The 25,054-nt window shown below is 37.2% G+C and overlaps 3 protein-coding genes and 2 long non-coding RNA genes across 10 annotated transcripts; 2 read left to right on the forward strand and 3 right to left on the reverse strand.

The window, feature by feature from the left end:
• Positions 1 to 871: 871 nt before the first annotated feature.
• On the reverse strand, positions 872 to 1,904 carry LOC110855271. Its single transcript, XR_002548433.2, has 2 exons — positions 1,750 to 1,904; positions 872 to 1,393 (listed from the first exon to the last, which is right to left on the reverse strand). It is a non-coding gene; the product is annotated as an uncharacterized LOC110855271 (long non-coding RNA).
• Positions 1,905 to 4,142: 2,238 nt separating this feature from the next.
• On the reverse strand, positions 4,143 to 6,008 carry LOC118437232. The gene is made up of 4 exons (XM_035856119.1): positions 5,912 to 6,008; positions 5,133 to 5,223; positions 4,846 to 4,928; positions 4,143 to 4,590 (listed from the first exon to the last, which is right to left on the reverse strand). Exons 1-4 carry the CDS (start codon positions 5,966 to 5,968, stop codon positions 4,315 to 4,317), a joined length of 507 nt encoding a protein of 168 aa, XP_035712012.1. The 5' UTR covers positions 5,969 to 6,008; the 3' UTR covers positions 4,143 to 4,314.
• A 2,058-nt stretch (positions 6,009 to 8,066) lies between these two features.
• LOC110855272 lies at positions 8,067 to 9,580 on the reverse strand. Its single transcript, XR_002548434.2, has 2 exons — positions 9,248 to 9,580; positions 8,067 to 8,935 (listed from the first exon to the last, which is right to left on the reverse strand). It is a non-coding gene; the product is annotated as an uncharacterized LOC110855272 (long non-coding RNA).
• Positions 9,581 to 10,919: 1,339 nt separating this feature from the next.
• Positions 10,920 to 18,443, forward strand: LOC110855270. Of its 5 annotated transcripts, none has more exons than XR_004835902.1 (7): positions 10,920 to 11,263; positions 11,321 to 11,522; positions 11,709 to 11,762; positions 11,824 to 12,501; positions 14,089 to 16,118; positions 17,237 to 17,880; positions 17,968 to 18,443. XR_004835902.1 is itself a non-coding variant. In XM_022103688.2 (6 exons), the coding sequence occupies exons 5-6, from the start codon at positions 14,138 to 14,140 to the stop codon at positions 17,395 to 17,397; spliced, it is 2,142 nt and encodes a 713-aa protein (XP_021959380.2). In that variant the 5' UTR covers positions 10,920 to 11,263; positions 11,321 to 11,522; positions 11,709 to 11,762; positions 11,824 to 12,501; positions 14,089 to 14,137; the 3' UTR covers positions 17,398 to 18,003. The 5 variants fall into 5 exon arrangements, 1 of the variants encoding a protein (XP_021959380.2); XR_004835903.1 differs by having other exon boundaries at positions 17,992 to 18,443; XR_004835904.1 differs by having other exon boundaries at positions 17,237 to 17,674; positions 17,992 to 18,443.
• Positions 18,444 to 20,396: 1,953 nt separating this feature from the next.
• Positions 20,397 to 24,850, forward strand: LOC110855255. 2 transcript variants are annotated; one of them, XM_035856129.1, is made up of 3 exons: positions 20,397 to 20,529; positions 21,067 to 21,418; positions 23,095 to 24,850. In XM_035856129.1, exons 2-3 carry the CDS (start codon positions 21,154 to 21,156, stop codon positions 24,366 to 24,368), a joined length of 1,539 nt encoding a protein of 512 aa, XP_035712022.1. In that variant the 5' UTR covers positions 20,397 to 20,529; positions 21,067 to 21,153; the 3' UTR covers positions 24,369 to 24,850. The 2 variants fall into 2 exon arrangements, with proteins under 2 accessions (XP_035712022.1, XP_035712023.1); XM_035856130.1 differs by lacking the exon at positions 20,397 to 20,529 and adding an exon at positions 20,706 to 20,994.
• Positions 24,851 to 25,054: the final 204 nt, after the last annotated feature.

Below are 25,054 nucleotides of genomic sequence, written 5' to 3' on the forward strand. Positions count from 1 at the left end.
GGAACTAACCGGTAATTACCACACCCAATAAAATAATGAAAACTTCCAATAGAAATTATTACCCAGATACATACGTAAATAGTTTTAATACCCTGATATTCAACTCAAAATGTCAGATACATAATGTTTATTTATGCACAAATACAAAAGTTTATGATTTTAGTGTGTATTTTATACATACATGCGTATTCAAAAATGAATTTTAACACAGTGATTACTGTCTTCTTTGCTAGGCGGCTAAGACTGCAGCGAATATCTACAGGGATCGTTCTATTAATGGAAATTAAATAGGTTAATAAATGCATACTTTCGGGCAAGGACAATATTTCGTGGCTTCAACTGTCCGACAGAATAATGATTTAATAAGAGAATCTGATTTCCAGTAGAATATGTTCATTAACAAGATAATACATACATACATACCAGAAAGTCATGCATTACAATATGCAAACGGCGTATTAAATTCAAGCTTCTGTCTGCGGAATATACTCGATGAAGAACAAATCCATAGCCTCGCTAACTTGGTGCGGTGAAAATGCTTTAAATTTCTTAATTAAGTCAAGTCAACCTTTACTGATTCTAAGATAGCAGATGGGATAAACAACAAGCAATTAAGAAATATCCACGTCGGCTAAGAGTAGCTCAAGGTTAGTGAGCCACACAAACTAGAGTTTGTGCCAAGAAGCTTATGGATCTTAAAGTAATTTGGACGGACGCGTGACACCAGATAAAGGTACATAAATATCAATCTGGTCAATGGAAAATTACAATTTTCGCATTTATATCGTTGTCTTATCTGTGTCATCGATTGGTTCGGAATGCGGTTTTCATATTGAAAGGAGTAAGATTTGATAAACCATTTGATAAACCATTTCAAGCAAATGGCTATGTTCATTTTATTCAAACATAAATATTTAAACTCAGACAATTTTAGAACATTATATAATTTTATGACCTTTTGGAACCCACATTCATTCATAACTTGTTGTAAATACACCGAAAATTTGCCTTAGTGAAGATTTGATTAATTCATCTATTCATGAGGTACAACACATAATGCAATTATCTGAAGTAAGAAAATAATTAGTCAATAAGAATGTTTTGATGCAAATGCGAAGTTTATATCAGCATTTAAATTACAAATTTCGTTCTACTTGTTTTTAATTCATGCCTGATCTACGTATATATTTCAACCCAAAATTCGTTTTTCATCCAAGACTGGCAAAATTACAGTTGCAATCGGAAGATGAAGGTCCTGACGTGGGACAAGTAGCGACCAAATTCCACTTGGTGCAGAAGGACTGGCAGAAGCTACTTATCTGACAATTCGTGTTTGGGTTGAGCTGGAACGCGTTGATGTTGAAATTCAGCAACTTTTCATTTCCATCGTGATCTGCAAGATAATAAATAAATTAGGTTAACAATGGATGAATGTACGTATGCTCTGCAATTTTGACCAAATTAGTGTCAATTGGTCACACATTTAATTAGATGAAATTTGAACAAGAGACGACCTATTTGTATCCTAAGAGGGGAAAATATATATGCGCAATAAATTTAGAAAGTGTTAAACTTTTTTAAGTTAGGGGAGTTTCTCCTCTTGGGATCCAAATATGAATTTTTACCAAAGTTGATCAATCGTGCCTCTACCAAATTTCATACCAATTAAATTTAGGATCGACCGACTCAAATTTCGCTAAAATCGGAGAGCATAAATAATTATTTTGTTTTATTAAATTTACAAATTACCAACTGGAGCCAAAGACACGTGGGAAATACACAAGCAAGAAATGATCACGATAATCGCAGAAAATTTCGACATGATTGTAACCAAAATTTCAAAATTTCCAAAGTACACTTTGGAAAAGAGAGATTGCTTCAAACTGATTCATAATTTTCATTTTTGACCCAATTTTATACACAGCGCAACAATGACAACTTTGACGTCAAGTGACATACTGAAATTATAATGGAATTTTATTACATTATTAATGGAATTTTAAGTAGTTTGCACTCCTGATTTCTAATAAGTATGGCTGATGGAAAAGCTGTTCACTATTCTGCCTTGAATAATAGACCAGGTGAAAATCATAAATAAATTACGTTTAACAAAAAAATCAGCTAACGTGGCATTTTTCTTTTGCCATTGTCGAAATTTCACAGGTTGTTGTATTGCAGTGTTAATAAAGTAACAAGTACATTTAGCAAACTTACCAAAAAAATTCAGGCAATATGGAAAATTACAATTTTTGTCAATGAAAATTCGCAATCTGTTGAATGTATTGTAGTAAAAAATAATTCTGATCTACTTAATTTGCATGCACCTGCTGTGCATAACGTGACGTCAATAACTCGTATAATCCAGAAAAAAACAGATGGCTTAGAAAATAGTAACGTCGGATGCAAATATCTTCTCCAAATACATACATATTTATGCTCATTGGGAGATGGTGTTTTTTCAAATTACATGATGATTAAACTTCTGATCCATTGATAAGTAGTACATAGTTTGGTCAAAATTGGAGGCCTCCATTACCACGAAAACAATTAGGATTCCTTACAATTTGGAAGATTGCAATGTGTCTAGTTTTGTCCCGGTAAGTTTCCCCACAGCACATTTTCCACCAACAAGAATATGATTATTTACTGATATGTATCTTTCGAGATGGAACGAGGCCTCGTCCTCGCGAGGGTCGAAATGAGAATGAGAACGTTAACGTTACTCATTTAAGAGATGACAGCACTCTCAATATAGATATATTGTCAGAAAGCCAAATCTTGTTCTCTGGGGGATCGTGCATTCATTATGGGGTCAATTTTGGAATATGTTTTCCTAGTTTGACACTTCCCAACTAAGCATTTCTAACTGAGAATTAAGGTGAAAAGTGACAAGCAATTGTACACTTACAATGCAAGTCTTTTACGTGTACAACTCAGATCTGGTTGGGACCAATTTTATTTTGTTCACCACAAAAAATAAGCACATCCGTATTTTTTCATTTTTCCTAATGCCCTAATTTGAGCGCGAGGCGCGAAATTTTAAAACATTTTTCAGCCAAAACCTCGGTTTTTTAAAATTCTGTAAATTTTCGAATTTTAGCGCGAATCCAAAAATTCGAAAACATGTCTCTTCAGAATGACTTACTTGACTTGTAAAAAATCCACAGGCATTATTTTTTGAAAAATTTAAAATTTGAAAGAGTTATAATTTTAATGAATTTCAAAAACTGGCAAAAAATTTTGAAATTCACATTTTGAGACAATAGGATTTTTCGTAAGTCAAGTAAGTCATTCTGAGGAGACATGTTTTCGAATTTTTGGATTCGCGCTAACATTCGAAAATTTGCAGTTTTAAGAAACCGAGGTTTTGGCTGAAAAATGTTTTAAAATTCGCGCCTCGCGCTCAAATTAGCGCATTAAGAAAAATTAAAAAATACGGGTATGCTTATTTTTTGTGATGAACAAAATAAAATTGGTCCCAACCAGATCTGCGTTGTACACGTAAAAGACTTGCATTGTGAGTCTTAAAGTAAGTAAACTATAGTAAATTCCGGGTAACGCTGACCAGGTAAAGAGCAAAGTTCGCTTGGGATTTTGCATAGTTTACGTAATGTAAAATTCGGACCGGATTTGCATACTTTTAAAAAGGATAACATTATTCTTAAGTGTGTAAATAATTAACGCATTCTAATATATCACATCATTTTCGTCTGGCCCGGTCCGACCCGGGTAACAGAATCTTATAAATTTTTTGCCTTAACCTATTTGTATTAGCATTTGGGGGAAAGCACGCACTGATTTCTTGGATGATTGATGATACATAAATCTACTAACCTCGCTTTCTCTGACGTATCATTTCTTGCATCATTTTTTTGCACTCAAGATCGACAATGGAACTGGATATGTAAAATCATCCAAATTTGCTTGGATTTCGCTACTATATGATACGTACAAAATTTATGTATTGATGCCAAATATTTAATTCGTGTTTATGGCAACGATTAAATGCTTCAAAGAAAATATGGTATCAAATAAACCGCCGGACGAATCTCAATCATCGTTAAGTTAGAAATCGGTTGAAAAGACTTTTTTATTGAAGTAGGGAACGTCCATATATTACGTTATCAAAAACGGCGCACGCGTACAACCCGCTCATCCCTTTATGTTAAGCTTAAACGAGTAAGGTACATATGTAGATAGGGCACAGAAAAACCCCCACCCACCGTTCCGATGACGTAATATGTGGACGGTCCACAATTATGTTACTTTTAACCTACATGATAGAGATAAATAAATTTCGAAATTATTGCAAATTCACACAGTCTCCTCTGCAGGGAAACCATTGGTGTTTCCAGCTTCTTGACGTCGAGCCACACATTCTTCTTGAAGCACTCTTAACTCACCCGAGTACTTATCGACGACGTGGAGAAAGTAGAAACTCAGCCCAAGCCCGAAAAACTCTCCGGTCGGAATGCGTGCAGTTTTGTCCCCCGCGGCAGCCGGCATGATGACAACGAACGCGTGACAGAGTGACAAACACGTGGTTACAGTGTAAAACCAAAGCCATATTCGACATTTTGTTCTGCTCCCCTGGAAAAAATTAAGGACAAAAATACATGACTCCATTCTAAACAATTTGGTGACAAATATCGTCACGTGCGGAAGTACGTACGAAAGTGCTATATTTTTAGGTAATGAGCAAGGAGACGGTTTGTCACCAAGGGGAAATAAGTCAATAACTCGTGCACCAAAGGCACGTGAAGTCGTTATTAAAGAACGAACTTTCGAATTTTACTAAATAATGGTAACATTTCATTCATCAATTTCAATTTAGGAAATTCTTACCTGTTTCGCCCCCAGGAAAAGTAATATGGCTAACAATAGGCCAAAAAGTCCTCCCACCAACAACCCCGCGAACTCATCTGCAACTATTTCCAACACAAATCAATTAATTTATTCACAACCAGTGGCAGCGGAACTTGGGGGATAGGGTGACATTGTTCCCCCAGAAGAAGCCTATCCTTCACATGTGAATAAGCCCATCCTCCGCTTATCTCACAATATTAATGTTCCCATATGTCCCCCCAACTTCCGCCGCCACTGTTCAATCCAAAGAAATGTCGGAAACTTACTACGTTCCGTTCGCCTCGACATGTACCCTTTGTCCGTATAAATGGAAATCAGGAACCATGCACACACCACGTTGATTAGCGTGGTGCAAACCTATTGAATAAATGCACTCTTAAAATAATGTTACCCTCTGTTGAGCAGTAAATGGACAAGTAATAAATTATAAATTAAGTAAATAATATTTACTAAATCCAGAGTTACATTAATATGATTAAGGTTACTCTGTATTTATGTAGTACACTCTCAATAATTTGGAGACAAATCGTCACCAGCGAAGGTACTAAATTCAGTGCTCAATTTCTTTGGTAATAATTGCGAGAAGTGTTGTCACCAGGGGATATATGTATGTAGATAAATGAAAACTCGTGTGCCACACACACGTGACATAATTATTTAAAAAATCATACTTTCATGTAAAAAAATATCATATACATATTCAGATAATAAAAATGTTAATTTTTTTAGCACAAGCTTACATCTTTTTGGTACACGGATTTTTGACTTAGCTTCCCTTGGTGACAAAACATCTGCTTAATCATTTCCCAAAAAATAGAGCGCCGTATTTACTACCAGCGCGGGTGACAATCGTTCTCAGAATTATTTAGAGTGTACAAAATCCATAGTTAAGTTTATCCCTTCTCAAATTTACTTTACTCTGGATGTAATTTAGAGTACTTAATATAGACCTCAGAGCCCATGCAATTTTCAAAATGCTAACATTATTTTCAAGAATGCATTAAGAACAACCCAAGTCTCTCAATGAAATATGCATGCTCCTTACCATTTGAAATATTGCAATATTTTTCGTTTTGTCCCGATAAGTGTCCCCACAACACATTTTTTAGCAGCAAGAATCAGATTAGCTCTCGAGACGGGAGAAGTCGGCTTGAGAATGAAGTCACCCAAAGAGATGAAAGCAGTCCCTCAAAAAGCGGAATCTCATCTTGATGAGGACCGTACATCTCGTATGTGATAAATTTTAGAACAATTTTTCTACCCAACTTACACTGGTTTAACTAAATATTTTGAATTATTTCGATTAAGTAAATTTGACAAGATTACATTCAGCAAAAATAAAACCTGTCACATCCTTTTTGCTTGGTCCCTCGCATTGTGAGTCAGATAATCTTCCCAGGATTGCACATTTTTTGCCTTACTCATCTTCGAATTCGCATTTCGGGAAACATTTATTGATTTTCTGAATGATTAATGAGCACCACATTCTCCGAAATTCTATTTTTTTGCGTCATGCTAAAGGGTGTTAATAAAGTCCGATCCCATGCATTTTTTGGAGCGTGGTTGTTACAAATTCAGCTGGAACTTTTGAACCAGTGAAGTTATTTATTTCAAATTTTTACCATGGGAGGAACAACTAAACGTGTAAGTCATGAGCATCTTAGAGTTGAGATACAAACATTGCATCAGCAGGGGCTTAAACCTACAGAAATTGTGCAAAAATTGGGCTGCAGCCGCAGAACTGTTTGGAAATGGAAGAATAAAAATTTTGTCCACGACAAAAAGCGACCAGGGCGACCCAGAAAGGTGTCACCTACCACAAAAAGAATGATTAAAAACAGACTTTGCAAGAAAACTGGTAGTTCATTACGTAATTGAGCAAGGGAGTTAAATGACTCAAAACGCTATAAAGAGAAGAAGAAGCAAATTAACTGTGTGACCGTGCAAAAATTTGTGAAAACTACGAAGTGGGGTCACACAGCTTACAAACTAACCAAAAAAACCTCTCATGTCACAAAAATATATCGATGACCGTCTGAAATTTGAAGAACTCCTTCAGAAAAGTGCCCATTTGAGTGAAAAAAGACTTGGTGAAGAATTGCGCAGTCACATCCTTTGGACTGACGAATCTATTATTGAACTATATCCAAAATTGAACCAACAAAATGTTCGTTACAGGACAGAAAACAAATCGGATGTACCATCAAGAGCGATCCCAAAATTCGGGCTTAAAGTTATGGTAGCGGGTGGATTTTGTGCACGTTGCGTGACCCCTCTACATATCATACCAAAAGGCCAATCAGTCAATGCAAAGCATTATATGGAAAAAATATTACCTATCTATTTCGATAGCATGGGGAACAAGGAAATATTTCCGAATGAAAGAAAAATAGTTTTCATGCAGGATGGTGCTATAGCCCATACAGCAAAAGCGAGTTTGAGTCTCATCAAGACGCAAGTTTCAACGGTCTGGAGCAAGGGGGTGTGGGCCGCTAACGGCCCAGATTTGAATCCCCTGAAGAACCAGTGGTCCATACTTAAGGAAAATGTATACAAAGAGCCACAACCCCGGACGAGGGAAGAGCTAGTAAAAAAAAGTTCAAGATGTATGGAATTCGATTTCCAGAGGCACACTGGAAAAATTAGCACAGAGCCTTAAACAAAGAGTTGAGGGCATGGTTAAAGTAAATGGTAACAAGACCAAATACTAAGGTAAATATGTCGAACATTTTTTGTAAGTATCACGGGTAGTTTTTTTTTATACTAGCCTTCACTTTTTTACAGGAAAAATGGGATCGGACTTTATTAACACCCTGTACTTACAAGACCAATAATGGAACATGGTCTTTATTAAACAATTTCTGCTGTGAAGAATTTGTTTGAATTTCACTACATTATGCATTATGCACGGGGGATCATGCATAATTTATGTGATGCGTTTAAACTCTTCTTAAACAACTTGTCCTCCATTTAGGTACATAACAATGTGTACCCACATGTATGTATATATTTTATTTTCTTATGTATGGATACACAAAATGATATAGCAAGATGTTTGCTTCTGGTTGAGGAAATTCATTTTCGCTCACTATCATAATCAGTCAAAGGAATGAAAGTGAACAGGTATGCTTCTGTTGTTATATACAGGTCTCAAGAAGTTGTCATATTTTTGTTTAATTTTCATGGAGAGCTCACTCAAATGTAGTACGATTATTCTTACCAATTTTATTTATTTCCATGCATCTACAAGATTTTAAGTAGTTATATATGTTAATATATGTATAACAGATAGACACAGATACTTAATTAAATATGTAACTTTGTATGTATGTACTTTGTATGTAAGTAAATCATAAAATGGATTGGCTTTAACTGGTTTAAAAATAAAAATTAGTTTAATTAGAAAATGAATGAATAATTTAGATTTTAATATCCGAAATCTTTTAATCCTTGCCGAATGAAGATGACAATAGTTCATTGACAGGTAACAATTTAAAAAAATAAAATCAATTAGTCATCCCGGCGGAAAGGTGTGTAATCATAAAAATTATTTTTTTTGTAATGACGTTTTATGTATCTCGTCCATAAGTCAGCAACAGTATCTTGACCCGGATTAAGCATTCTTCCGTTATAGAATGCTCATCCTCCTCGAAGTGAGTACAAAAAGTTTGAAAATTTATCACATCCCATTGTTTCCTCGTATCTTGCAAGCTTGTCTCGCAGGCTTTAAACATATCGAGGACAAATTTCCGTTTATTATCATTCTTCAATTTGTCTCGCAATTTTTCTTGTAAAGTGTGAAATTCCTCCTTTTCACGTTCCTCCAACCTAGGATACCTTTCGGATATTTGGCAATAATTCTCTGCCAATTTTAGTACCCTTTCGTACTGAAATTTTAGGAAAGTATACTTATCAAATTTCTGATAGTAATTGGTCACGAAAACAGGTTTCATATGTGGATGAAAAAAGGAGTGGAAACGGCTGAACGTGCGGCTCAAAGTGCTGTCTTCATCGGGCAATAATTTGCAATTGTTATTATCTTCGTTTCCAATTTGTTCTTCGATTTTCTCTGAAAAACAAAGTATTTTCAAAGTACTAATTTGGCCCCTATATATCTAATGCCACCCAGAAGACCAGCGTGGTTTAAATGTCACGCTAGAATGGAAAATGCTTGAATGGCAAAAACCTACATATAAATCTCCATTGGTAACAAGATTTGGGATTGAAATTTTTATTAATAATTGTCAAAACTGGTGACAAAATTCTTCAAAATTTTTAATTTTACAGGTAAAATTTCGGTAACGAAGGGAGCTTTACGAATTTTTCCTATTGCAAATTTTTCTATTGTACCTGATTATTTAAATCATCTTGTACAACGTACCTGCACAATCTACGGCATCAAGGGTGCGAAGAAGCTGCGATAAATTCCTTCCCTTTGGCGAAGATGAAGTACGCTATAATGGCAGAGAACAAGTCATATGTCGTCAAATTTTTTGCTTTCCTTTTCAGTTCCACAATATGATGAGATAAGATTCCGAGGTGATCAGAAAATCGACCCCAGTCCTCTGCCATGATCTCGTTTCCCGATAAAATGGTAACTATTTTAGGTTTTGTCGCTTCACAAATTTTGCGATCCATCGAGATCACCTGTTGAATAGAATGAGACCCGATTGAGTATGCATGCACATCATGCACAGAACTGGCTAGCTACTTTACGCATGTATGTAATTATGTATATGGATGGGATATTATATGTATATGGATGGAATGGACCAGGTATGTTTCATAACTGGACACTAGGGTATCCTACGGGACAGGGCGAGACGGAACGGTACATGATTCCTATGTCTGGACCGGGGGATCGGGTAAATCCGTCCATGGTTCTGTTCCGAATTGCGGGACGGGATGTCTAACTTTTTTTTAATTTAAACTTAAAATAAAATCCTTCCAAAAATTTTCAAAACGTCTAATTTAATTTTAAAAGGTGTCGATATTTTAGTTTCTGCTTTATTTATCGCGAACAGTTAAAATTTTTTGATAATTTCGAGTCGAGAGTCATCATAATCGAACGCTTCGCCATACATATAATGACAAGCATAATGTGGTTAAAAGAAATACACAAATTTACAAAAACTAAATACTTTCGATTTATCCATTTATGTGAATAGTTTTGAGAAAAGGGTTTGAACTTTTTCGTCTCGAACGGGACGGGGCACGAAGATCGGTTCACTAACCCGGATCGTATGAAAACCTGGACAACTCCACAGAAACGTATGGAAATATGAGAAAGATCTGGTAAATGGGTGGTTATCAGACAAGCTTTTTAGTTATAAAAGCTTATCTTATGGTTTGCTTACGTACATAAACATATTCAGTTTGTAAGCTTATACATACAAATGTACATACCAGTAATATTTATTACTCATACATACAATTGAGCATGGTTAACGTTCAATCATTTGTGCATACTTGACTAGCATATTAGGCATGGTATCCGCATGCTTGACAAATTCTTATTTATTATGGATTCGTGTTATCAATAAATTTCAGATATGTATGTGGCGACGTGCAATACATCGCAGTGTGAATTCTCATTGCGAATTGAGCATATTGGTGGGCTAACTTAAAGCCCTAATTTGACACTAGAGGTGAGTATGGTCGAAGGTTTATTGAAATCTGGCCCACCCAAACCCGACTCTGTGTTGGTCATCACCATACCCCGGACAAATATTTTTTTATCCTACCCTACTCGTGTTGAGCTCAACATGAGTAGGGTAGGATAAAAAAATATTTGTCCGGGGTATGGTCATCACCCGAACTGGGTACTAGCGAGGTCTGACTGACCCGCTCGAATTCTGTTGGGGTCGGGTCGGGTCCGGGTCAACCCAGTCTAGTCGGGGGCCCGACTCACTTCTATTTCAGCCAGTGCATGTACGTATGTATGCATGACCAGCTAATGCTGACAGTGGTGCTTATCAGAGAGACAATTGTCCAATTGATAACAGCAATGTAAATTGTAAAATTGATAAAAGCTTATGTCCTGGTTTCTTCTCGTATGCGCTTATACAAATGCGTATTACTCACAAAATGGAGCACCTTTTTCTATCTTAAATCGCAAATTTAAGAACTACTAACATAAAACTGACGTTGAATAATTTTTTACGTAATCACCCTGATAAGAACTAAAAACTTGACGATTCAAGTACCAATTACATTGCACTTGCAAAATATGAGTGAAAGTGAATAAATAACGCATGACAATTAACTAATTAAACTGTGTGACTGTGTTCAAAACGATATGTAAACTACAACGGTTCAATTTGTTGACATGGAAAACTTCAAGTTAAGAAACTGTTTCAAAAAAGTGATTCCAACCATAGTCGATGAACTATCTGAGGTAAGAAATAAATAGCATTATAAGTAAAGAACAATTCAGGATAATATTTTTTTGCAGAGTTTTCATTCTGATCACGATGGTTCACGTTTATCCAAAATATTCGACATTGGTCCGGAGTTTTCCTCACTCTTTCAAATCCTAAATGTCAAAAAACGAATCGGAAAAGTAATCCATTATTGGATTATCATAAATGAAAGAAACTCAACTGTATCAGATTTGCTAAAAATACTGGAGAACAATGGGATGTCGAATTGTAAAGGTAATAAGATGAATTAAATGAAGTGTATATTCCCTTCAAAATAATGTTTGCTACTTAGGTATAAATTTCCTAATTGGATTAGTAGTAGAAATCTAATCCGAAGCCCTTCTAATCCTTATTTCCTTCTCTTAAAGGTTAAAAAATGGAGATTGAAGTTATTATTTATTCTTGTTTCTTAACTTCCAGACAAAATTCTAACCACGATATCAATCGAATGTCCTATCTTTGTCGACAAGGATGGTGAGGTTTTGTCTTTTCTGTTGTTCGTTTATACACCAGTTAATGTTCCAATTTCTTGCAGAATCAGGCCACATTCCTCGCTCAGAAGAACTCAGAGCAGCATCCGAAATATTTTATAATAACCAAAGTCTTCTAGTTTTTGGTAAATTTGGTGTCGGAAAAACGTATTTTGTTAAACGCCTGCTACAAATCTGCTCACAGGATGGCGCAGTTAGTCCTAGTGAAACCATTGTTTGGCTAGACTTCGACAATTTTACGGACTCTTTGCACGATGCATGCTTAGAATTGATGGTGGATTTCGAGAAAGGACAAGAACCGTACGACTTGGTAATGAACGTCCTTAAGGCTCAACCTGATCTCGTGATTCTGGACGGGTTCAGCTGTACACACGAAGTGGGACGAGAATACTGGACACTATGTCAAAACTTCCAGAAAGAGCTTTACTTTAAACTAATTGTAATAAATAACTGAGGATGACAAAGAACGGGGGGATTTCGATTTGGTTATACAAATTGAGCCATTCGACACTGAGCAAGTACGGAAATTTGTTGGTGGAACTGAACTGGAACGCCTACCCCATGAAATTTTTGATTTCTGTGCTGGGAATCCCGCCATGTTGAATACATTTTTAGGATTAGCCAAAGACGGTAAACTATCTGGGGAACATGAAATAATGTCGATGATCCGAAATCATGTTAGCAGCAAGCAAGATATTAAATCTCAACGTCAAATTGGCATGGTGAGTTCTTTTATATGTCATTATAAATCCAAATGAACTTGAGGTTTCTACTTGGTACGATTTAGAAAAATGAAATCTGCAAATTCTAAAATGTTGTCGAATTAGGTCAACACCTTTTACAAATATGTAACTTTGGAGATAAACCCATACGGGTATACGGAGGCCAGCCACCCACCATAAGCCACCCACCAAAAGCCACTCAACAAAAGCCACTCCCCATAAGCCACACTAGGAAATAGCCACCCCAGGAAAAAGCCACTCACCAAAAGCCACCTTCCATAAGCCACTGTAGGAAATAAGCCACTTTTAGAAAAAGCTACTCTTAACATCTTCATTGATTAAACCTAGTTTAAACAACTTTGCGGGGCCTTTTAATATCGCATTAGTCACTGAAAGTCACACCCGTAATATAATTTCGTGATATATTATTGGTACAAACAGTTACAGAAAACGCGGATTTAAAAAAACAATCGAGAGGCTGTGTTTAACATTACAAATTTTAGGAATGTGAGAACGAGGGCAATGGGTTATAAGCGTTCCGATTAGTTTCGGTGCTTTTAAAATTTAAAATTGATGTTGAATTCTGCTGAGGTCCTTCTCCTTGAATATCTTCAACTTATGTGTACCCTACAGCACTCTTAGAAATATAGTATTAAAATTATGCCAGCGGTCTTATATAATATATAACTCAACTAAAGTGGTATTGGTAAGTAGATAATACCGTGCAGTAATAATAGCTCGGTATTAAAGTTTTAATATATTGGTATCAAATTTTTACGGACGGGGATAATTCTTAATACCAAGAGGTAGTAATTTTATTTTAATACCGAGAAATCAATATCTGTGACTTATTCCAGATTTCTCAAACTGTACACTCACATCCCAAATTTTATCTGAGGTTGAAAATTTTTGAAAATTTACGTCAATTTCGGTGCTCCGAGGTCTCAGGTCATACCATATTTTAGCTGCGTACAACATATTTCTATTCGTAGGTTACACTATCGAGTCCCCAAGAATTTAAATATTAAATTTCCAACTTATGTGCTAAACACAAGGACTAAACGTAGTCCAACCCCTGGTTTATTAATAAAGATGAAGATGTCAAGAGTAGCTTTTTCTAAAAGTGGCTTACTTCCTACAGTGGCTTATGGAAGGTGGCTTTTGGTGAGTGGCTTTTTCCTGGGGTGGCTTATTTCCTAGTGTGGCTTATGGGGAGTGGCTTTTATTGAGTGGCTTATGGCGGGTGGCTTACGTCCGCAAATCACCCTTTACCCTCAATTTTAGTTTGAATATCATCATAATAACTTACCAAACCCAGTTTTATAATTTTGGAGCCATTTGCTAATTGACTACATAACACAATCACTTCTTTGATCTTAGTACACAATTATATATCTTATTTATTACCTCGCAAGTAGCCATAACTTTGTTACGGTTCTTGCGTCAAGAGCCCAAGACTTGTACATATTTGTTTATGTTAACTTCAAGCACAAATTGTAAAAATTAAATACTAGTGTGCTCTTATCCGAAAATTACCTACAATATATCCCATTAATGTTTTCTTCCTTCTCCCTCGATTTTTAAAAGACCATCCCCAATCAAATAACCGGTTTTACTACTTGACGTCTCATTTACAATGAGGTTCAGTCTAGACGTTCAAAAAACCAGCTCAAAAGAAGAAGAAGAATCAAGTCCAGTCGAATACATAATTCGGAAGGTGCTCGAAATCTGTGAAAATGAAAACAGAACAAAAAATGACGAAATTTTCATCCTTGCTATCGGCATAAGGGGAAATAACTGCTGCGACCTCGTCCAACTTTTAGAACTCCTTGACCCCAACCAAGACCGCCCCCCTGATCCGAAAAAATCCTTGATAGAACTCCTTAAAGCTAACGGTGCTCCATATTGTGAAAAATATGTTCTCAACTATGTACACAAACATGAAGCTAGTTTCTTAGGCAAAGTTTTTGCAACTAAACCAAAGGAAGCGAAACTTATTGCAAATGAGCTTCCAGCCCAATGTAGACATGGCTCGGCAAGCACAGCAACCAATACAGATGGGTATTCCACCTCAGTTTTTAGACCATCTGGAAGTGACCCTGTCGAAAATATGGAAGAACCTGCAACAAGAGAAAATGCAAAATTGGCAATAGAAAAAGCGCTGTCCTTCTTCTCCACCCCACAACCAAGAAGTCTTCAATACGTGGCTCAACTCATTCGGTCATTTGTCACACCGGGGGAAACTCCTAATTCAAACGTGATAACTAAGCAACACCTCAGAAAGCTCATGCACGCTATTCATCCATACATTTACTACATACCCCGAATGTGCGACGCCTTACAAATAGCGATTGAAACATTTGACCGATTCTCTCACGAAGAAAAGGTCCTGGCATTGGTGACCGAGGAATGGGCCATGGATGAAGATCCCACAAAATTTGCGGTACCTCTCGCTTCCAGAAATATACAAGTCCTCACCGTTGTTTTCACACGGGACGACAGTCCATTCCCCAGAAAACTTTACTTCGACCCGAAACCATATTGGTTGTATGTACATCGATGGCTCTTCGCCCTGAGCAGCCCAGTTGATAATGCCAACCCCTCATTTTCCATTCTCCTCGAGCGTGGCTGGGAGTTGTCGCCACGAGGGAAGAGTCGTCTCTTCATCGTGGCCAAAAATCCCAAAATCATGGACGAATTTACCGCCATTCTTAATCACATGTTTACCCGAGGGAGTGCCATCTTGAACATTTTAAGCCGTGTGTCACTCGACATGTATATAAATTCTTCGAAACTAACACCAAGTCTTCAAGTCGGGAGGACAAGTTATGCAAACGCGGTTGCTGCGGCAGTGCACCTAGCGACGAGGCGAGTTTATAGAAGGAGCGGTGGTTATCCCGATTTCGACAAAATCTTGAACCAAATAGTTGCCGAATATGGGCGTGGTGGGGCCGATACTGCTAACGTACTTGCAAAATATGCCAAAATTTATCGGCTACGCAGTGAAGCTCTGGCCGGCGAGAAACAAGCCAGGGCGGCAATTGCTCAGCGGAGACCAGTTGTCGCAACATTTTACCTTTCTCAAAAGATTAAGAGCCAAGTAGATGTTAGACACCAATGGGACGATTTTATAGATTTTTTTAAAAATAATCCAACCGGGATTTTGAAGTCTGAAGATATCGGAAACCACGATAACAGCGCGGTTGGCGGGCACGCCGTTCTTCTCGTTAAATGTGAGCCGGATGGACTCGTTTTCATGAACTCATGGGGGACCGGATGGGCGGATGGGGGTTACTTCCGGCTCGAAAATGAGGATGTGCTTGGGCTCAAATTTTATGACGTCTTTTTCCTCAAGTCAGACTTAAAAAGGGAGGAAATTCAAGCCTACAAGGACAAAGTGGTCGACGCGTTGGACACTTTCCTAGCACACATACCAGAGGTTACGAAGCAATTGCCGTATGTGTGTCCACTGTGTAAAGTCAGCTCACCTGCGGCCAGTTTTACTGGAGAACTTGCACACGTGGAATGTCCCAAGTGTAACAAAAAGTTTGAACCTGCCCCTATAGGGCTTGCATTGGGATGGGGTAGTTCAAAAAAGATTAAGCCGGATTTTGAAGGTAAATCATAGATTTAAATTCGTTAAGACGTATCATTAACAGAGAATTATACGGAAACAAACTCTAAGAAGGGAAGGTTCCCTGCTGCTTGTCGTGTCTAGAAGACCCACAAAGTTTTCTAGGATTTAGAATGGTCCTATATGAAGAATATATCTGTGGGAGGCGAATATTTGGCTTCGTAGTGTGGCGACACATTTTCCCGAATTTGAATGTTTTTATTTTTGAAACAGTCATAACTTATGAATTCCTGGACAGATTAAATTATATACAGATTTCTCAAACATTAAAAAATTGTATCTTTTCCCTAACATTCCAACTTTGATGATCATTTTAAGCGCACAATTTTTTAAATCCAATAGAAAATATAGTAGATATGTGGGTATGAAGTTCGTCGAAATCCAGACTTATAAGTTTAATGCCACTCCACCGTGTCAGTATTTAGCTTAACTGCTATGCTACATATTTGGTTGTCAAGCCAATGCTGGTGGTTTGATACCACGGAGGAAATTAGCAGGGCGGCGAGTTCACGGGTGCAGTATGACTGTGGGTGTGGTGAATAGGTTGGGGAAGAGAGGTTGAGAGAGGGCGAGAGGTCGTCAAGTCTGATTGAGAGCCTGCTGACTGACAATGGAGGTCTCCCAACGTATGCACACAGATTTGGACCAAATTAGTGTCAATCGATCACAAATATAATTAGTATGAAATTTGAAAATGGCACTATCTGCCAATCCGCAGGTTTTACAAAGATATTTGCATCCAAAGCGGGAAAAATGGGCAGAAAATTTGGAAAATAAAAATTTGCCAGCCTTTGGGCGCGTTTTTCACTCTTTTAAATGCAAATATCTTTGCAAAACCTGCGCATTGGCAGATAGTTCGATTTGCAAATTTCATAGTAATTGTATTTGTGATCGATTGACACTAATTTGGTCCAAATCTGTGAGCATACGTTGGGAGACCTAAATTGTCAGTTGCGGTCGGAGAGAGTAAGACCTCTCCACAGTTATGTAGTGTGCTCTGAGATTTTGGCAGGGTCGTACATACATATGTAAATACCACTTGGTCTTATTTTAATACTGGATTTCTGAAAGAGTCATATACACATTCTTATTTAATTCCAGACTTCCGCTCATACCGCTCTTCGAAGTTCCATCCCGACATGCCACGGCCGGGCAATACCTCTACCGCCACGCCCACTAAGGCTGGCATGCCTCCAAAAATTAACAAAAAGGCGAACAAATCTTCACTTCTGGGCGAGAAGAGTGATAATGCGAACTATTGAGAATTGTGCAAATGCGAACCCTTTCTAAATAATAACAGCATTTGAAGACTTTGTGGGCAACTGTGTAGTTGAACTATTTAAAGGGATGTTTGCAGTGGCCGCGGAGGTGGTCGGGACATCTGGGGAATTAACATTGTCAGTCAGATCAGGGAGGGAAGGGTTGACATATCTTGGACAGGACAGGGGACATCGAACAAACGTGGGGACATTCTTCCTCCGCCCCCACGCTTCCGCCGCCACTGGAAGTTTGCATCGCGAGTCAGATATTTTTGACACGGTAAAAATTATCAATCTCTTCATAACTACATAACTACATATTTGGCGTACTCACAACAATCGCAACTCATTTAGAACATTTACGAAGCTCAAAAAGTTCATGTATTTATGACTTGAGTCAAAATATGACTTGGCAAATCTACTCTTAAAAGTAACTTGTTTTGTTATTGTTTGAGTGGAGTTCTGTAATTGGATTTTCCCGTGATGGTAAGGATGAGATTGTGAAATAAGATTACCAAATAAAAATATCTTCCTTTGTTGTATAAATTGTAAAAAAATTCCTATATTTTCTAGCCAAATGTTTGCAAAATTTCGCAGGTTATCTTACTATACTCTACTTGCTTGATGAGCGAAGGTTCAAACGTTCGTTGTCTGTGGTTTTTGGCGACTTGTCCCCTAAAGCAAATGTGGATACAGACTGTGTAATATTTTTATTCGCGGCAATTAGCATGCACCTTACGTACAAAAAAATTGTTTTACATTTTTATGCGTACCTGGCTTTCCAAAATGTTATATTTTTTTACCTTATTTAGCTGTATTAATCTCATCGTCAAGAACTTATGTACATAATTAAATATGCTGGTACCTACATATATATTTTACGATTTTTGGAAATACGTAACTTTGTGATTTTGTAAAGCAGGAAATCGTACGACTTTGGCTAAAGTAAAAATTCTTTTTTACTATTAAAATATAAGTGCCACATTAAAACTTTTCTATAATCTAGGTACATAACTGAAATAAATTTACTGATTAATTAAATAAATATCTTTGCAAATATGAATACACGAGCGAAATATTGTTATTTATCATATTTGTCCAAGCCGTTGAACCTTACCAGCATCACAGCATAATATACATATTTCCATACACCATACTCCATTGGAACGAATACGAAATGTACAAACCTTATCACCACAGCTTATCAAGAGTCAAGTGCAAATTTGTTAATCCAATTTTTGCAATAATGCGCAGTCATCCTACCACGTCGCAATAAGTTCAATTCTCTTATTCATGCATAAAGTCATAGGTTATAATAAATACGCTACAATAAATACATATGCAGCCAACTGCGTAGAATTACACTCTAAATAATGTGGAGACAAATCGTTACCCGTGGAGGAATTGTAGTGTTTTATTTTTTTTTCAATTATGTAAGATGAACGAGACCTTTGGTCACTGCATGAATGTTTTGATTTGTAAAAGAAGAGTACTGCCGGCCACAAGCTTTGTATGTATATAAGTAAAACGTACTATTCTTTTAATTTTCACACCATAGGTACATACATATGTACATATAACGTGCTGTTGTAAAATATTATCGACTCATTTTAAATTTGAAAACCCTTACTACCCCGGGAATTGCTCAAATTTGCTACTCTAGAGCTCTAGAATTTTGAAATAAAATTTCGAAATTTCCACAAACGTAACCCACCTTAATTGAGAAACTCGTGCCTTCCTTGTATTAACTAGGGTTGCCGCGGGTAACGGGTCGGGTACCCGTTACCCGCATACCCGCACGATTCTTGCGGGTACCCGTTATCTGCGGGTAGCGAGAACTACCCGCACGGGTAACGGGTAGTTCAGTTTTTATTTAATTTTCAACATAAATCAGTTCACAAAGAAAGTTAGCAGCAAGTTAGTCCATTTACCAACAAAAGCGTCAATTTATTATTTTTCCATTTCAAAATTTTTCATTTGCCAGCAAAAAACGTTTATAACGTGCGTGTCTTTACGGAAGGCACAGAGGCCAATGCCGGCCTCAAATATTTTTCACGTCCAGAAAATGCGGAGCAATTACATATTGTTTCTCAAGCATGGTTTGCCCGCTCAAAATATCAGTAATAATTTTACTTGTATTTGTGTGTATTTATTTATGTAAGACTGCCGAGATTTTAATTTGGGCTTTGAAGATAAAAAATCTTAATCCGATTGAAGACAAAAAATTTATTTGTAGACAATTTTTTTGAATGAAAACTTCATTTAAATCAAAATTTGAAAAAATAGAAACAAAAATTGAACCTTTTTAAAGCTAAACCAAGATTACCCAGCGAGCATATATCAAAAAGTCACGCCAAAAATTAGGAATCGCGTGATACTTATGTATCTTTCCTTTGAATGGCCCCTTCGACGAATAATATTGGCGGTAAAGTTTAATTTTTAAGTAAATGTTCTGTATCTTTTTCCTGGTTTCCCGCTGTCGTGGTTTTTCCGAAGTCCATGGTCGACTTTGAACTCTGCCCCCGCAATAGTTTCCTTTAAACTGTTCATTCAATGGGAAAATTAGTTCGATGTAATTCCTATTTTTTGGTTTAATTTTTTGATGAATCATAAATCTCTAAGAATACCCACATACATAGCTTGAAAAACGATCCAATTGTAAGCCAAAAAGCATGCCTTACTTGCATAGTATTATCTCAAAATACATATCAACCCAAATGAACAAATAATTGATCAAATCAAACTTATTCTCATGCTTGGCTAGTTTTTAACCCAATTCTCATAACGGGTAGCGGGCAACGGGTACCCGCACGGGTACCCGTGCGGGTACGGGTAGTTGTGCTGCGGGTAGCGGGTCGAGTAACGGGTAGCATTTTCGCTACCCGCGGCAACCCTAGTATTAACGTAAACATATTTTACAAGTGTGGCATTCTTTCCTGATCACCCTTTATGTGGAATAAATTCTTTTATCACGGGACTTTTATCTGTGCGGCTTATGTATCAAGAGCTGGAGCTGCGGGTCTAACTTTGGTTATGCTCAGACGAACGTACATACATATTTGCCAAATAAAACCAAATACGTTCAGAGTCACTCCTGTACGTCGCTCTAAATTAAACTTGAACTCATAAAATTTGGTAAGATATATATATATATATATATATTTAAGTCTAAATATAATTTGTAGAGGTTACATTGCTATGCAAAACACTATGTAAGGTTGGCATTGGTATAACTCAGGAATGGACTCGTTCTGCTATGTCGATACTATAAACAGCTTAAACAACAGTCCAACTTAAAGCGTATATTTCGTTCAAATGTTATAACAAACTCTGACCTATCTAAATTCAAATATTCAGTTTAAAGAATACTACAACCTTGTCCGAAAAAGTAAATGTACCATAATTTTTTATTAGCTAAACTCTACTAAATCCAGAGCAACGGTTACTGGATAAAGAGTTAAATTTAAGCGGGATTTAGTTAGTACGTCTACTTTGCTTAATATTGAATTGAGGGTTGACTTTTGTCTCAAGAGATACCATTATTTTCAATAGTTTACGATTAAGAAATACGTCAACACCTTAAATTAAGAAACGATATTTGTAAGTTAGCTTATTAAAATTTACGGGCTAATTTTCCTCAAAATTATAAACATGAATTATTCATGTTTTCAGTTTTCTGAAACCGGTCCTGAAACAAGACTATACTGCCCTCGTGTCCCTCGATTTGAAGCGTCTTTGGAGCGTCCTTAGTTGCCCAGCATGGCAACGGTCAAACTTGGCCATGTGGTTAATCAACTACTTCAAGACAGCACTATTATTTCCGATTACGGAAGATTTTATGATGCTCTGGACGTACGGTATCCTGAATATATTCAACTAACCAATCGATACAAAAATGCAGCTGCGAAAACATGTGAGCTTTTCTACGAAATATTGCAATACTGGGTGAACGCAGAAAAGGGGAATGCAACGATTTTTAAACTTTGTGACATTCTTAAAGGAGCAGAGTTTGTCAACGCGGCAGGTAAGTTTATTCGCAAATTAAATATAATATGTATCACTATTAGAGGATTTCGATTTCGATATTCAAATATTGAAGTATCGATCTTTCAATAGAAATATCGAAATTTGAATCAGCAGAATCTTCGCAGAATCTTCATAAGTATGTAATTTTGAGCAAATATGTACGTATGTACGCCGTATAATTTTTGACTTCGGTTTAAGATTAGAAAAGTTAAAAAGTTTTGAAAAACCCTGATTTTGGTTGATTTTTAGCCCGAGTCAGGGCTTATGGAACCGTCATGTCCGTCCGTCTGTCTGTCTGTCCGTCTGTCTGTCCGGCACGATAGAGCCAAAACGGCTGAACCGATTGACTTGAAATTTTTACCACATGCATATTGGACAAAATTAGGAAACGAGTTCGAAGATGGGCGAAATCGGTCCAGTGATTGACCGGTGGGGGTCATCGGAGTAGGTGGGGTCTTATGCACCAAAATTTAAAAATTGTCGTAGAAAGCTGAAATTTGGCACAGAGGTTGCTAATGGCTCCTACTAGATAAAAATGACTTCAAGTTGGAAAAATTTTCATCTTGAGCGACCCTATGGGGTGACCCATACCGATTTTTAAAAACCATCATATCGAACTGAAATTTGGTGGAGAGGTTGCTTATGGGGTTTAATGAAAGAATATGATATGATATTGGTAAAATTGTTATCAGGAGCGACCCTATGGGGTGACCCATACCGATTTTTAGAAATTGCTTTAAAAAGATGGAATCCGGCACAATGATAATTAATGGCTTCTAATTAAAGAATATGAAGTTAAAAGTGAGCAAAGTGCAACCAGAGTGACCCTATCGGGTGACCCATACTGATTTTTCAAAATCGTTATATTGAGCTGAAATTTGATATGGAGGCTGAAAAAGTGAAAACCACTGTTGGATAGTACATGCATACAGCTTAGAACTTCACGATGTTAAAGAAGCCCACTGGTCATGGTGGTCAAGGCACATAATTTGTGACTAATTCAAAAATTTGGTACCAAATAGTAGAAACTATCTAACAAACTTTTAACCATCCACAACACGGAAGTTGGTGATATTATGTCGGTCGGAAAAAAATTAGAAGTGGGCTCTGACTTATTGATTCAGGGACTATGTCCCTGACTCGGGCTATATGGAGTCTGCACTGTAGGTTTTTTTCAATGAATTTTTACTTAATTAGTAGATTGAGCACAGAAAAATTCCAGTATGTGCGTTTCAAATTTGAAAGTTACGATTACCTGAAATGTGGGCACATTTAGTAACACGTCACAAATTAATTTCCCCTCGTAAGCTTCATAACGCAATGTTTTTAAGGCTGCAGCTCATCCGGTTTTACCAGGTGTCAGATAGGGGTGACATTATTGGGCTCTGATAACCCAAGCACCCTTCTTTACCGTAACAACGTTCTCTAATATCATGACAAACAGTTTTTTGACATTAGCGTAATAAATGCAAATAACCGGATAGAGCATGCCCGGATTCGACCAAGTACTCAAATCAGAAATTTGATATAAAATTTGTTTTACCTAAAATTTTGCTAAAATATATTAATGTTTATGACGTTTTGACATCCATCGATTGGGTTGGGGCGATGTCACGCTCCGTGAAAAATCCTTGACCGGGTAGCCTGAAATGATTTTATTTGTGTACCTTGCAGATAATATTCTTAAACTTGGTGATCCTACTACTTTAATCGTAGCTCCCACAAGGCAACAACCATCTAACTCCACCGATATATCCCAAGCAGACAAATCATTTAACATTACCCCACCAATTAGAACATTCGTAGGACGAGAAAACGAACTTGTGCAGGTTAAGGAATACTTCAAGGAGAAAAGAACCTGTGTAGTAACCAGCGCCATGGGTGGTCAAGGCAAGACTCAACTTTGCAAAAAATTTGTAGAACAAATCCAAGACGAAAATCCGTCCCAAATTGTAACTTGGTTCCAAGGTGACACATATGATCAACTCGTCGCCTCCATCTCTCAATACACGGAACAACTAGGCTTGCAAGTGAAAGATAGCTCTGGAAAACCTTACCCAGTCGACAAACTTATAAATAATATTTCTGCCAAATTATTGCCCAGAAAATTCCCTTGGCTTGTTGTCATTGATAACGTTGATTCTGAGTACGACGGATTTCCTGAAGTCATCGAAGAATTTACCGATTCATCAGCATCCGTGCTCATCACGACCCGACGTGCTAATCTCCTCCATGGAGAAACGGAGCAACTCAAGTTACAATCCTTGTCCGATGAAGATGCTTATAAACTGGTGCACAATGCACTTAAAAATGTCGACCATGCCGATGTCCAGCTACTTTGTAAATTGTTGGGAAATCATGCCTTAGCATGTGCACAGGCCGTCGCTTATATTCGTGCTCAACAAAATTGTTCCACCGCAGGAAAAGGGTACAAGATTTCCGACTATATTACCGAATTTAACCAGGATAAAGCAGAGCTTGTTAAGTACAAATTGAAGTTGTCAAAGTACGACGAAACAATCTACCTCGTTGTGAACAAAACAATGAAATTTATCCGAGAGGCGGATGGACAACAGGGAGAAATGAGTCAGAAAATAATGGATGTGTTATGTCTGGTCAGGCCAGATGGAATTATGGTTGAATATCTGAACAAATTGGTTGACCAATATGTCCTAGGGATGCTTGGACGGCCTATGAAATTGGTGAAAATTTTACAGAAGGTCGACCAACTAGCAGAAGACGACAAGTATATAAGATTGAAATATTTTAACGCCGGGTTATTCAGACTCCAAGAGTTTTCTCTAATCAACTTGGATTACGAGGAGGTATCCGTTCATAGAATGGTTCAAAAAATAGCGAAAATTGACTCAGAATATGCTGCAGGTTATGTTCTAATCCCAATAGTGGAACTCGAAAAACAACAGCACCAGAGTTGCAACACGTTATGAGCATTTGGGATTCTATAGTAACTCATGATAAAAAGAGAGCGGTTTTTACCAAGCCAAACATGGCCCACCAAATCTTTTCTCGTATGAAGGAACTACCCATGGTCACTGAGTTGGTGGCATTTGCAAAAACAAATTACGATTTGCTATCTATTCTGCTTGGGAAAGAAAGCATACCCGCTCGACAACTACAGTTTTATATTGGATGGGCTTTGAACGAAAATGGAAAATATCAGGGTGCCATAGACATGTTCGAAACAATGTTGGCTACACCGACATCAAACGAAATTTCCGATGAAAGGTATGCGGAAGTACTTAAAGTGCGTATTCAAGCAGCAAAAGTTTGTCTAAATGTGACTGACGGCAAATTAGATGGAAACCTTGAAAAAAATTTGACACCGTTCATCAATATATTTTCAGACCAATTAACAAATTCAGATATTTTTAACTCAATTGATTTAGAAAAGCCTTTACAAAAATTAGCGCATAACACATCATTTATTTCTTACGCATTCTAAAATGGATACATACATATGTATGTACATCAATGATTCAAAATTTGATTCTTAGTTGCACAAATCAATATAATAATTGAATTTGTCTATAGTTAGGCCGACATTTAATCAACTATGGAACGGGGTGCTGGTTCATATTTGTCGTGGCCATCGCTGCCTCCCATTCGGCAAGTA

The sequence above is a fragment of the Folsomia candida genome, unplaced genomic scaffold (assembly GCF_002217175.1).
Source record: "Folsomia candida strain VU population unplaced genomic scaffold, ASM221717v1 Fcan01_Sc012, whole genome shotgun sequence".
Lineage (NCBI taxonomy): Eukaryota > Metazoa > Arthropoda > Collembola > Entomobryomorpha > Isotomidae > Folsomia > Folsomia candida.

Excerpts from the sequence above, each read along its gene's own strand:
- LOC118437232 (XM_035856119.1), bottom strand. The coding sequence starts at position 5,968 with ATGTGTTGTGGGGACACTTATCGGGACAAAACGAAAAATATTGCAATA. Across the intron at positions 5,224-5,911 it reads ATATTGCAATATTTCAAATG|GTTTGCACCACGCTAATCAA; the intron begins GTAAGGAGCATG and ends TTTATTCAATAG. Across the intron at positions 4,591-4,845 it reads TTTTCCTGGGGGCGAAACAG|GGGAGCAGAACAAAATGTCG; the intron begins GTAAGAATTTCC and ends AATTTTTTCCAG.
- LOC110855270 (XM_022103688.2), top strand. The coding sequence starts at position 14,138 with ATGAGGTTCAGTCTAGACGTTCAAAAAACCAGCTCAAAAGAAGAAGAA. Across the intron at positions 16,119-17,236 it reads GATTAAGCCGGATTTTGAAG|ACTTCCGCTCATACCGCTCT; the intron begins GTAAATCATAGA and ends ATTTAATTCCAG.
- LOC110855255 (XM_035856129.1), top strand. The coding sequence starts at position 21,154 with ATGGCAACGGTCAAACTTGGCCATGTGGTTAATCAACTACTTCAAGAC. Across the intron at positions 21,419-23,094 it reads AGAGTTTGTCAACGCGGCAG|ATAATATTCTTAAACTTGGT; the intron begins GTAAGTTTATTC and ends TGTACCTTGCAG.